General features: G+C 39.3%; 1 protein-coding gene across 2 annotated transcripts in view; it reads right to left on the reverse strand.

Moving 5' to 3' along the window:
* The window catches only part of NEK11 (NIMA related kinase 11), a 108,115-nt gene that overhangs the window by 51,866 nt on the left and 41,800 nt on the right, over nucleotides 1-14,449 (reverse strand). For both annotated transcript variants that reach the window (XM_027451142.3, XM_072033428.1), the window contains exons 7-12: nucleotides 13,742-13,891; nucleotides 13,580-13,658; nucleotides 12,981-13,066; nucleotides 8,956-9,075; nucleotides 6,719-6,812; nucleotides 5,793-5,931 (exon numbers count right to left, since the gene is read on the reverse strand). In XM_027451142.3, coding sequence (XP_027306943.1) covers nucleotides 5,793-5,931; nucleotides 6,719-6,812; nucleotides 8,956-9,075; nucleotides 12,981-13,066; nucleotides 13,580-13,658; nucleotides 13,742-13,891 — 668 coding nt within the window. The remainder of the gene's footprint in view (nucleotides 1-5,792; nucleotides 5,932-6,718; nucleotides 6,813-8,955; nucleotides 9,076-12,980; nucleotides 13,067-13,579; nucleotides 13,659-13,741; nucleotides 13,892-14,449) is intronic.

The raw sequence follows: 14,449 nt of genomic DNA on the forward strand, positions 1-14,449 counted from the left end.
ATTTCAAGTGACACTTTATTCTTGATACTTTAGTGCCCTCTCCTTGGCCCAGTCCTGGATTCTACCTCTTCCGAGATGGCTTTTCTTAATTAGCCTGATACCGCTCTCCGCTTGGCACCTGTCAGCGTGGAGCAGCCATCTCAAGTCTCACAACGTTTAGGTGACCTCTGTCAGTGCTGCCCTCAGGGACACCCCAGACCCTGCTGATGTCACCTCTGGCCTCACAGAAGGGGGCTGCCTATAAATGCCCTGCGCCGGGCGCCTGCGGCCAGTCCGGCTGGTGGTAGGCGAGAGCTCGAGTCTCCACGGCTGGAAGGAGATAGACAGGCGGAGCTGGTGCTAGAGGCATTCGCGAAGCCAATCTTGTTGTACGCAAGCCATCATCAAGGGCCTCCGGTAATGTTCTCCAATCCACAGACATCCATGTACCTCATCTGGCCTCAGCGTAGTCTTGCCAAGTATAACCTACCATAAGCATATTTGCTGCTCTAACAGCCATGTTTGCAATCCATACACAGAACAGTTACTGCTACAGCACTCTAGACAACTTGGTTGAACCTATAAAGCTAATGTCTGCTTGCTGATTCAATATTTTCTTCCTGCTTTTCTCTGCAGTTGTCCTCCTGGTGGCACGTGAGGCGTCAAGTTCCTGCCGGCGACCCGAGAGACATCGAGGTGCTGAAGACCCTGGGCTGCTGCTGAGCGCCCGGCAGCAGGGCAGCCTCCCCCACAGGACGACCATCTGCACCTTGCGGAAGCTGCAGGAACCATGAGCTGGCGGCAGGAGCAGCCCGAGGAGTGCCCCATCTGCCTGGGCCCGCTTGCCAGCGCAGCTCGCGTGGACCCCTGCAGGCACTCCTTTTGCCTGGAGTGCATCCACCTCTGGGCAGAGGGAAGGGACACCTGCCCGATGTGCCGCGGGCCCATCGTAGCAGTGGTGCGCCTGGCCCGAAGACCCCGCGGAAGGTTCCAGCGGAATGAGCGGCTGGGGCGGCGGCAGCAGCAGCAGCAGCAGAGGGGGCAGCGGGGGAGGAGCCCCTCCAACTACCGCTCCCGCAGCGTCTCGCCCCGGCGCAGGGCGCGCAGCCCCTCCACGGGGCGCAGACTGGAGAGAAGCTTCTCCTGGCACGCGGGGCAGGTCGGGCGCAGACTGCCAAGCTCCCCGCAGGACGCCGAAGTCGGGGACACATCCTGGCTGCACAGGGTGCGGCAGGAGGAGCCGGGAAGCGGGGACCACGCGGGCCGGCAGGACGGGCCCCCCGCCTGAGCAGGCGGCCGGGCCTCGCCTGGGGATGGGCTGGGGGTGGCAGCCACGATTCCCCCAGGAAGAATAAATTACCACTCTTCCACCCTGCAAAGCCTCTGCCTGCACTTCTTCCCGCATCGCTCGGCAGGAGGGGGGTTGAGGGGGGGGAAGGGGGCTGGACACAGCCCTCCCCTGCTGTCCCCGCCATGAATTGGTTTGGGGGTGTCTGCTCCTGATGGGGAGCGGCTGTGGGTGGCGGGTCCGTGAGTGAGACTTAGGGGTGAGAAGTCATTTGGGGGATGGGAAGTCAACATGGGAGTGCAAAGGTGTTGGGAACGGGAGCAGACGCATGGTGACGTAGCCCAACTGCAAAAAAGGCTGACAGCCCAAGTCTCCTAAAAGCCTGGCAGCAGAGAATGCCTGCCAGCTGCGGAACCGGGCCTGGCAACCTGCAGCATCCCTGGAAGGTGCTGCTGGCCTCCTGCAAGTGCAGCCTAAGGGTACCTGAGGACCAGAGACTGTCTCCAGGTGCCACCACCAAGGGCAAAAGCAGGGAACTACAAGAGCAATGGGCTGTCTGAGAAGGAGGAACGGCTCTGGGAAAGGCGCCGTTCCCAGAGACTAGGAAGCATCGGTGTCTATCACTCGTCTCAGGTGAAACACAGAAATTAGCAGCAGCTTTTGGCTGCTCTAAGGAGGTGGTGTCCTCTGCTGTCTTCTGTCTCTCTTAATAGAAAAAGGACTCCTTCTCGACCCTAAATGGAGCGCCTCTCCCCCTCAGAACTTCTTGTGCTGCACAAATGGTTCTTGCCTACATGACATCCTTAATCCAGTGAACCTGTGCTGGGGATGCCCGGATGACTCTGAACTCTCTGATGGGAGCCTCACGTCTTTGCAGTGACACTTTGTTCTTGATTCCTTGGGGCCCACCCCCAGGCCCACTCCTGGGTTTGGTCTCTTCCAAGATGGCTTTTCTTAATTAGCCCGACACCTCTCTCCATGCTTGCCTTGAATCACAGAATATTGCCCAGGGGTGGTTTGTGGCCACGTGTAATAACGAGAACTTTTCAGCAAAGAAAGCCTCCGTGTATTGCAGCACCCTACCAACTCCCACTTGCCGTCTCTCCACACCCGCAGGCAGGGGGGCATCCCTGAAGGGCTCAACCCTTTGGAAGGTCACGGCATGAACTTCGTTGTTGTCAGAAGCGGGATTCTGTAAAACGTGCACTCCGGGATGCTTTTGAGGAGGTGGTAGAAGAACACTGGGAGGTGCATGAGGCTGTCCTGGTTTCAGCTGGGACAGAGTTTGTTGTCTTCCCAGTAGCTGGTATGGAGCTGGGTTCTGGATTTCAGAAGAGAGTGATGCTGACAACACACTGATCTTTTAGTTGTCGCAGAGCACTGCTTACACAGAGCCAAGGCCGTTCCAGCTGCCCACACCGCCCTGCCAGCCAGGAGGCTGCGGGTGCACCAGGAGCTGGGAGGGGACGCAGCCAGGACAGCTGGCCCAAACTGGCCAGAGCCATGTCCCATACCCTATGGGGTTGTGCTGAAGACTAGGACTGGGCAGCAATCTGATGTGATAAGTCAGACTTCTGCTGCTTGAGTTCTGGCTGAGCATTATTTGGCAACTGGTGAGCAATTGCTTTGTGCATCATTTGTTTCTTGTACTCTTTTTTCATTACTTTTTTTTTTTTTTTTCTTTTTTCTTTTCCTTTCTTTCCTGTCCTATGGAGCTATCTTTCTCTCAGTCCTTGAGTTTTACTTTTTTCCCAGTTCCCTCTCCCATGCCACCACAGGGCCGTGAAGGTACATATGTGTGGTGCTTATCTGTCTTTGGAGGGGAGCCACAGAAAAATACACCTAGATGGTTTAATAAGGAACATAGTGTTGAAAAACTAACAATTTTGTTACTTAAAACAGTATTTATATTGCCCGCAGCATTTATCTGTAAGTACTATAAGAATCAGATTATTTCTTTAAGTTTCTGAAGAAGGTTTTGTACAACCTGTGAACAGTCTGAATGGACCTCTTCTGTAATAGACTGAGTTCTCCTCAACATCAAAAGCATGGTGTCTGCTTAGATCTCTTTCACATTCCCAAAAAGTAAACCCTTTTGAAGACTAACAGATTGGTCAGCTATTTGTTATTTCAGACAACTCTTTTAAATGTCCCTCAAGTGTACAGAGGTGTTAATTAGAATGAATAATATTCAAAAGATCATCGCTGATTACATAAAACAAACATGGAGAGAAGCTTGTATTTCCCAGGGAACTCTTCAGCAGTTAAATGTTCTTGACTTTGCTGAAACTTGTCCACCATGAAATTCTGAACTCCAAACCGTGATCTTGATTTTAATTCATCTAACTACACTGCCTTTTTTTCCCCAGCTTTCAATAAATGTGCATACTACTGCTAAAATTGGATTGGATGCCATGTTTTTTAAATCTACTTACTAAAACCAACCTCAAGCTTTGTATCTGACACCTTCCCCAACCACATACACCCGTGATTCATAATGCCTTAGGATATTTTCAGTTAAAGCACAGTATAAAGTGTTTTATTTTCTATACCTCTCCCTAACCTTTAAAAGCCTCATCCTGTCCTCCAAGTCCTAATCTTCTCTTCACATTGCAAATTTTTCAAGGACTTCAGGATATGAGCTGAAAATAACTTGAACTTTCCTTCCTACTTGTTGGGATTGGGATGCTATCCTTAGCTGTTCCCAACCAGCTTTTCCTACTCAGAGGATTTTTAGGTCTGCCCTGAAGGAGCTTAAAGGCTGCTGTTGCTGAACCTCCCTGGTATTCATGTATAGACTCCCTCCCCTGCCTTTTTGCACCTTCCTCATTTGCTTTTAGTTCTTGGTTATAACTAGGGAGCTTGTTAGTCTGGCATTCATTAAACTACTTCTGCTAACCTGGTATACGTTAGCCAAATTTATTCACATGTAAGACTACTTTACAAAATCATTTTATAGCCTTGCTTCTAGATTTCTTGTTTTTCTATTGTATAGTCCATTGATTGAGAACCAAATTCTACTGAAAATCAATAGCTGGAACTGTTTCTACATTTTCAGATACAAAGACTCCATTAATAACTTAATTAATAGCATGTAGAACATGTATGGTTGCACTGAAATTGTTGATGAAGAGAATGAATACTGCATAGAATAAGTAAGAGCTTTGACATCAGGTTCAGAAACAACAAGGTATTCAGGAAGCAAGGAAGAGAAGCCATGTAATTCCCTTTGCTTATCCATAAGCCCTTTTTCTCATGAATCTGCCACTTCAGAGAGTCTGACAAAAGAAGTGTCACTAAACACACATCCAATTTTGTATAGCTTTGGGTTGTCCAAACTTTTCTATCACGGATATAAATGTACCTTATTTCCATCATCATAGTTTAACAATTAAATGACCTCTAAAGACAGAAACATCAGTTTCTCTCCTTTCTTGCATGTTGTCCTGTTTCTATTTAGGTTTCTTTGTATGCTTTGCCCGGTACATCTCCCACACACATTTACTGCTTTCTCTCAGTCTCCTACTTGCAAGCTTCTCCACCCTCCCCTCAGGATGTATTTCTAGCAGCTGGGTTCTCTCCTACACAGATCATCCCTCCTTGTACTGTGAAATAGCAAGCTAACCACATCGACATAAATGAGGCTACATTGAAAGAAAAAAGCCATTTGCTATTAAAAAAACCACCTCCATCTCAAACAAACTGATTTTGATGCCTTTGATTTAATGACACATGCCTTCACAGACACACGTAAAACAACACTAAAACACTGAGCTATTAGTTTCTAAATTTTAAATGATATTAATGCCTACTTTCAAGACTGTAATCTGAATAAAAATCTTCCACTATAATAGTGATTACACAACAATTCTTAACTATTAAAGGGTATGACATTATGCCAGAAGACTGTAGAAACAAAATGTATATACGTGCTCTGAAAAATATTTTCCTAATTAAGTACATCTCCTCAGTCTGACTCTTTTTTCAAAAGCCTGACTATTTGCTTGTCTGTGTACAGTTAAGCACGTTTTATAGTATTCATATCCTCTAAACAGTAGCTACGTATCTGAGGACAGTATAGGTAACAGTTTAAAGAGTTTCCATCTGCTTCTCTCATTGCTATGGGTAATGAAAATGGTATCAAAGTGTACCAAAGGTGCAAAATGCTCTGCATTCTTGTACTGTTTTTTTGCCCTGATGAGGTAATTTAGGAGACGCATTTCTTATGCAAGTCATTTAATCTGTGCAAAGGTTAAAGCTATTTTCTTCTAACTCTCCATCTCTTTTGGAGAAGGTGTGTTCACCTTCTTTGCTGCTCAGACGCCACTCCAACTCTGGATACCCAGACCTCCTGCGACATAACCACGCTGTACATCCAGTCTACATGCATCCACCTAGATTATTTCCCAATCTGACTGTTTTTTATACTGCAGTTTCTGCACCATAGATTAAGTATAGGAGACAAAATCAAATCTTGGTTTGTTTACTTGAAGTTTCATTTCAATATAAGATTTTTAATTCTTACCATAGTCTGTAAGTTTAGACATGCAGAGTTGACTTGATCTCTCATTTCCACTTTGTTTATCGCATCCTATGGACGCAGAGTCACATGTCATGACTGGCTCAGAATGAATTAGCAGTTTTGAAGTCTGCTCATCAGATTCCTTAATCAAACAAAGCAGCACAGAGAAAAAGGTACAGTTAGAGCTTTCACCAGGATCATGATACAATGGCTGCCCTGATCCACACAACTGCTGGGACTCATATTAAACAACAACAACAACAAAAAAACAACAAAACAAAACAACAACAACAAAAAAACACCCTCCTACCTCTTTTCTAAATGATAGCAGTGACTCAGCCACAAGCTAACACAGATTTAACATGCTTTTTTTTCTCCAGAGATAATGAGAAATAGAAACTAGAGTACACGCTACAGAAAAGATAGAAAACAAAACACTAAAACAAATCTTATTATTGCTGTGATGCTTTTACTGACTATTTCCAAACTGATGCTGTTCACTGTATGATAAAACGTAGTACTAGTATTGAACAGGACTACCTTATGTTGCAGGTATCCTAAAAGCAAAGGTTAAATTATACTGGGAGGCATTCTAAGACTTTATTCTTACTAAGAAGACAGTTTAAATGTTAATATTCTTTACTACTCAAATGAAAAGAACGCACAGCCATGCCAAATAAGAGTGTTTAAAGGATTAAAAATCCAGAAAATGAATGTATTTTGAACTCCGATATCACACAAAAGATCAGTAAGTCCATTTCAGAGAGCAGATGTAGATTTATGGGTGTCTAAATAGAAAATTGTTCAATAAATGGAGAATTGTTAATCTCTGGACTGGACTGTCTGTCCAGTCCTAAAGAAAGTGTGTGGAGAAAGAGGTACATTGAAAGTGCATAAATAAGGTATCTGAAATGACAGCTCATACTTACATGTAGGACATCGACATTCAGCTGCTGAAAATTACGGGACCTGAATTCTTGCATTCTTTTGACGTTTTCTTGATATTTTTCTTCTGCCAGCTGTCTGTAAATACAGAATATTTGTGATTAAGATGTGATATCAGGGATTGCACAAAGGGATCTTCTAACAGTAGATGTGGAAAAGCAGTTTCCATAATTAGAGTGCTATGGTGCCAAATATTCATGGCATCTGCTCAAGGTGAGGTTAGTTCTAGTGAACTCAGAAACAGATCTCAGGCCTTATTCCAAACAGTTTTTATATTTATCTTTCACAACCTGCATAATTAATTGAAAAATAGTAAATTATCCATCCCAGACTCTTGTCTCTTCCAAAGATCTTAAATATGTCAGACTTTATTCCACTGTGTAGTCCAGGGAACTTTCAGATAAAGACAGGCACACAATACTTGTGTGCTGTGAACACTTCTCCTGGGGTAGAGTTGGTAATTGTGCTTTTTCTGTGCAGGACTACTTATGCTAGGTCCTACATTATGCAAATCCTTCAGTTTCCATCACTAAATACCCTAATCTCTTCTATGTCTAGATTTGCACTGCTGAGAGTAGATCTCCAGTGTGAGAAGGTACTATGTTTCTGCACTATTTCATATTTTCAGGCAGAATCAGCTGGCAAGTACCCAGAGTTGCAATTGAATAGATCCATTTTGAAGATTCATGATTGAGAATAAGATTAATTTTTAATTTTAATCTAAGATTGCAGATTAATATGTTGCCTTTATATTACAAAATAAATATATTTACTTTTGTTGCTGGGGAGAAATGTGAAAAATAAATAGAAAATGTTAAAATGAAAGAAAGCAAAGAAAATGAAAAGCAAACTACAGATATCCTGCAATTAGTATTACTTCCTAATTTCCATCCATTAAAAAAAAAAGAAAGAGAGAGACTTCCTATATATACATTTCATATAAGAATGAGCCTACCATATTACTGTAAAAAACACATAGAAGAGGTGTTACATTTTATATAGTGGTTTCATTTCAAGGCGTTTTTTTTTTGTTTTGTTTTGTTTTTTTAATGAGAATAAACTTGCATACCATCTCCAGTCTCAAACAAAAGAGTTGGTGTCAAACAGACATAAATGATGATCAGACATGTTTTCCAAAAGGAAATGAAAGCCTTTGTGGTTTTTTTTGTTTGTTTGTTTGTTTTTTATTATTTCCAGCTTTTGGGTATGGACACAACAGGCTGGCACAAGTAACACCAGTGATTTTACAGAAAATGTTTTCTCAACTGCATTTACTATTCATTTGCAGGTATATGCAACAGCTTCAAAGTTACTGAGGCCATAAATTCGGGCTTCATGTTACTTTCCAATATTTCTCTGTAGTAAGATGTCATCGCTTTACTGAACTGCTAGCTTGCTTTGGCATAACAGTGTTAAAATGATTATTCTCATGATCAGAAATAATTATTCCTCTATTATCCCGTATAAATAGCTGAGTAAACATTTGTTAATTTACATTGCACTTTGCAAAACACTTTTGAAGAAAATGTTAAAAATGAATGTGCAGCTTTTCTGATTTTCATTCACATCATGTGAACACTGAACATTTTTAATGGGAAAAAACTCAAGTGTGTCATCAAAACAGTATTTTCTTTCTATTTAAAAATGCAATTCATGCACAGATACGTAGCCTTCAAGATGTTTCCCACATGCCACTTGGAAATGGTACTTAAAATCCTCTCTTTCCTTATAACTTTCTTAATAAAACAATAAACTGTAAAGCCCTTATAATATGTTGATTACCCTATTGGTCATTTGATAAGACTATTTTTTCTGAGCTATTAACTTCCATTGACAAATCTCTTGGGCCAAAAGAATTGAAAAAAGCTGCACTGTAACTAAATGTCTGACTCCTCAGAATATGCAATCCTTAACATGACAAGTCATTAACAAAATTCCCTATTGTAATGAATCTGTTAATCTCTCATGTAGTTATTTAACCCGAAATACTATGCTCAAAGTACCAGTTTTGGTCTAAGGGTCTGACTTTTTTTTCTACATAAATAATTACTATGATTTAACTCAAAGTGAATGGGGATTCACGTTAAGTAGCTGAAGACTCTTTTTTTTTAATTTAATATTATTTTTATTTTTAACTTGACTGTTCTAGTTCTCTCATTAGACTGCTGAAAGAGGAAAACTGCACAGTTAGGGCACAAAACTAACGTTATGCACAACTTACTTCAACTTCTTTGCTTTCTCATCTGCTGCATTTAACTTCCTCAGCCTCATTCTTTCCCGTGGTGTCATTTTCTGAACTTCAGACAGTTCCTGTAGAGTCTGCAAATGAACTTTCCTCTGCCTGAAATTGAATGCATGCCAGCTTATTTTCATATAAAAACGTAAATATTGGTATTTTGATTTGATATTGAAACATACTGACATTTCAAATGCAATAATTAGAAAGTCACAGGTACTATAACAGACTAAACAGACCTTAGTGTGGGAAGCAAATGCTTCTTTTACATTGAAACTTAAACTTAGATTAATGAAGAACATGAGTCATTTGAGGCATTTCATGTGAGAACAGAAAAACGTAAACTCAGCTCCTTAGAAGAATAAATGTTGAAGCACAGTAAAATATTTACCCTGTCAGGATTCATTATTGAGCATATTACAAATCCAAAGGCAGTTTTCAAATGAGAACCACAGGAAAAAAAAAAAAAAAGAAATACCATTCATACATTTTGCATTGGTTGTTACAATTTGGCTGCAATAAAAGATAGCATTAATGCATCTTCAATGAAAGTCATAATTATCATGTTGTCCTCTTGAGTTTCTGGTCCTAATCAATAAAAACAATTCACTGGTAAAATGGACTCCATGGACCATCCTTGAAAGCTGAGCATCAGTTATTGACATTTGTATCTCAGCTGTATTTATCAATACAGGAGAGCAATACTAGACCTATATCAGAAAAAGGATATTAATTTCAGATTTTACCTCACATCATATAGTAATTGCAAAAATTGAACCATAGTTTGCAATGACTTAGCACTCATATTTCACTCACACTAAAATTTTGCAATCTTTTTATTCATGATAAGAAGTTCTCATTTTAAATGTCTATTTTTGCTCTTATAAGATAAACTCACTTACCATCTAAGAGCCCAGTTTTGTAAGCATACAAATTGCAACACTCCTTGCAGACTACCATTTTGAAATCAGTATTTTAATAACTGAGAAGCTTTCATTATGCTTTTCAAATGTTGACTACAGAGGGAAATAGTGTAAAGATATGAAAATTACTGTGAAATATGAAAGACTAAGGACAAAGACAAGAAGATTTTAATTATTAATAAGAATGGAACTAACTCCTCAAGTATGAATAATGCAGACATATTTCTTGTCCCCTGTTAAAAAAACCTTCTGATTTAAATTATAAGAACCTCATGGGAAAAAAAGTCATTTTTCATCCAATTTGAAACTGAATTTATAGAGTTTTCTTCTTACTTAAATATTTAAAATGTATGACTTGCTTGGAACTGGAATAAACTAAACCATTAGAGGCTTTTACTAGAAGAAACCAGACTCAACTATACACACCAAAAATAATTTCTGGTGAGGAAAAAAAATCATAAATTTAAAGTAGCGATGACTGGGCAGGACACCATAACAAGCAGCTCCCTGTACACACACAGACTACAGCACATGCAGGAAACTCCCTATGTTTAAATTATTTTTCCACCACTTTTATGTTTGTATGCCACCATTTTTCAGATATTTTTACTTCATTGTACCTACCTCTTTAAATATAGGCTTGAAAAAAATATTTGTCACTTTGCTTACCAGTAGCAATACAGAAGCTAACATTCTCATAAATGCAATAAAAGTCATAATAGAATTATGCATCTATGTGTATTCTAAACTTTAATCAAAAAAGAATCAGACTCCAGTACATTCATCTCCTAGGACGACTTTTTTTTTTTTTTTTCCTCAAACTGATGCTCTGAAAAGTTCAAGGTAACTTTCTGTGCTCTAACAAATATAGCTCTTATCCAGTTTTTACGATTCTGGACCTCAGCACAGAGAAGCTGACTTTTTAATGCTTTTAACCGAAGTATAAGAAAAAGATGTTTGTAGTTAGAACTTGCTCTTCATCTTACACACTTGAGACTTCCTTTTGAACAAAAATAATTATAGACCCTGGGATATGCAATCGTGTCCTGCCTGGGTGTTAGCTCTGTCAATAAGCGATGTCCTCTTGGAAGGTGAAAAGACTTGATATATTCAAACTAATGACAAAGGAACATAGTATATTTTATGGATAATATAAAATGGTTTCATCAGTCTGTTCTAGAAACACAGGGATGTTTGAGGTCTAGATATATATTTTGCAGGTAAAAATACTGCTTCCTGAAAGCTTCTGTAATTTTTTGACGCATATGGATAGTTTGAAATCCTATATGGAATGTAGGTGAAAACCTACAAAATAAAGGCATGAATTAAACATTTTTTGAAGATTCTCATAGTGTATGTTTTAATAAGCATTTAACATTCAATATTATTTATAGAGAGTTGGCATAATATTTGGGCAAGATTTCAGTGCCTCAAAACTAGTTAAGGTATATCTCTGAGGAACATCTCTGCAGTTAACTATAATTCATTTGAATAAACAGGAATCCACTCAAGAGTTAATTAATTCAACCTGAACACAGCAACAATAAGCAAAAGGTATGTCTAATATTTCCTGAGTACAGCACATCTGCCCGTGTAACTGTAGTGTTTCCGCTATACTAGCAGAGCTATTTGAAGCAGAAACAAGAATAGTAGAATATTAAGAATACCAAGAATTAGACAATACAGGCATCATTTATTATTGCCTCTTATATCTATACTTGCAAAGTTCAACAATGTGTTTATACTAAAGTGGAAACCTAAACAGAGAACTCTTGTCTGATAAGAGGACAGATTCATCTGACAATGAGAGAAAGCAAGAACAGAAATGACGGGGTGGAAACTCCAACCACAATTTCAAGCTATGAGAGCTTTACAGATATATTCTAAGCAGTCACACCAGGTAACAAAAACGTACAGAATATTTTTCTGTGTTGAATCCAGTGTCCTTATTTCACATTCCTCCTATCACTGTTGTTAAACAACCCTTTCTTTTGCAAAGTTGCACTTGATCAGCTCTCCTAAAGGAACACTAGCAAGCAGTAGACTTGGTAACAACCGCAAAGCGACCACTGCTGAAAAACTGCAGGCCTACACTGAGAACAGAGGTCACAAAAAGAATGACGGGAAAAGGCAAATTTCCCTGAATCTACTGTTAATTCTGAATTGGGGCACGGGCTTTTTGATTGCTACTATTTATTAATTAAAAAAAAATAAATCAGATAGCTGTTGAAGTCTTGAAAGTTATTCAGACGAAATAAAAAATGGAGATGACTGCTACGCCTGCACAGGATCATAAACTCCTGATTTTGAATGTGCTATCTCCTAACAGAGCAAAACCACATCAAGAAAACTCAGGGACAGCAAGCAAAGAGGAATGGAAGCTGCCATTGAAACCACGCAGATAATTTACAAAGACAAAAATTGCCCGTGTTGACATTTGCTTTAATCACTGCTGCACCGTAATATGACACAATTAATTAATTTAATATATATTTGGTGCCTAAAAGAGAGATCATGTGCAAAGGCAGAACTGATTTAAGAGCCAAGAAACACCACTAGTCTTAATTTCTCACAAGAAAGTTACAAGACAAATATAATAGCATCCTATGGATGTATTAGATGAACGGTTTAAGTGTTTATGTCTTCATTTGGATGTCATTTAGGAATCATAGCCTTCACATTCAACAGTTAGTCAGTACACAAACTAAGTCAGTACACAAACTAAGTCAGTACACAAATGACCATGACTTAACTAAAATGATGAACTAAGCCTTCAAAATATACAGACAAAGGTCCTAACTTAATTGCACACCCACTGTTACTAAATTAATTCGTGCATGTACTACATAAACACTCACAATTTATGGTTCCAGAATAAAAATATTTAATTATTACATCCATTTTTTGCCCTAAATTCTGATTATGCAACTCATTAATGTGGTTGTCTTGTATTTCTGAGGAATGGTAAAATCCCTTTTAATGCAAAGCATGAGGAGATTAACACAAACATTTGTTTACAACAGCATAGTATTTGGCAACACCATAATTGTTTATAGTTCTGCCCACAAAACACTTAAAAATACTTACACAGCATCAAAAATGGGAGCAGCTTCTTTCTGCCAGTTAAGCCCTTTGTCTTTCACATTCATATTTGAGTATTTGTACTGCATATTCTGTAAAGAAATAAAATTGAAGCAGTATCAATGCTTGAGGCTAAAGTGATCCAGATTCCAATATGACACAAAACAGCCCTCGTGTAAAAAATGATCAAGCAGTTTCCTTCCCTACTTCCTTAGAAAGTCAAATAATAAATACGTTGGAACCAGGGACCAAAAAAGAAAGATGCACTGTTTTTCGTTAAAATTATGACTAACTAGAACAGTTAGAGATGACACGTACCCAGCCCAAATGATCTGCACTTGTTATGCATAAATATCCATTCCCCTTATTACTCATAAGATTTTAAAGGAGGGTACATTCAGCATGTAGAGTGAGAAAGGCTTAATTTCTCACTGCCTCTCTGCCACAGTCACACTGTTAGCTCCAAAAGTCCCCTAGATTAATGTTCCCACTGGCTGCTCTCTAAGTTATTTTTTCTCTACACATTTCCTCTGTCTCCACTCTACTTCTGTAAAATACATACTCAAGTGGCAAGTGTACAGCTATCGCTTTTTCTTCTTAGATACCTTTAGTTGTTCATCAACATAAGGGATTTTTAGGATCTCTGCTGCTGCTGGTCTCATCGAAGGATTCTTACTTAACATGCTGAAACATGAAGAAAACAAAAGTGAAAATTCAGTGATTTTCTAAATTAACTTAAGTAACTGATAAACAAGAGAGCAACGTACCTGCTCAGCACTGCATTCAGTTTGCTTGGATATCTATCAGGAAGAGAAGGTGTATCACCTTCTACAATTTTTAGCACAACTGACAAAAAATTCTGTCCAGAGAATGCATGGTCCATACAGCACATCTCGTATAAAATGCATCCCAGAGACCTTGAAGGATAAAATAAACAGAATAGCATAGATGTTATTTTTACAAGTAGCATGCATAGTGACATTACGATAAGAAAAATTACAAGTTCATATACGTTTTCCCGAGAATAGTATATTTTACTATTATGCTATTATTTTCATCTGAAAAGATTATGATTCATTATTCAGGTCAACAACTGGCATCATATTAAATGGGCATAATCATCATTCTATTTTGATAAATGCAGGCAAACACCTACAATCTATGTATATATATACATATAAAAATATTTTACATGTGTATGCAGGTATATAAACACTCATTTGGCCACACATTCAAAATAGATTCCAAAACTAGTTTGGACTCAAAGAATTATAAAATTTTAGATGACTGCATCATGTTGTAACACATACAACCAAATTTCCCCAATTTTTTATTTGGAGATGAAAAAAAACCTGAATATGCCAGGCTGGCAACCTAGCTGAGAACCAGTGTCAGATTTTATTTATCAGGCTCTTAGTCCTCAGTCCTAACAGAGATAGCATAGACCACCAAGTTGAATATTTTAAGAAAATCAC

This window comes from Anas platyrhynchos, chromosome 2 (genome assembly GCF_047663525.1).
Source record: "Anas platyrhynchos isolate ZD024472 breed Pekin duck chromosome 2, IASCAAS_PekinDuck_T2T, whole genome shotgun sequence".
NCBI lineage: Eukaryota > Metazoa > Chordata > Aves > Anseriformes > Anatidae > Anas > Anas platyrhynchos.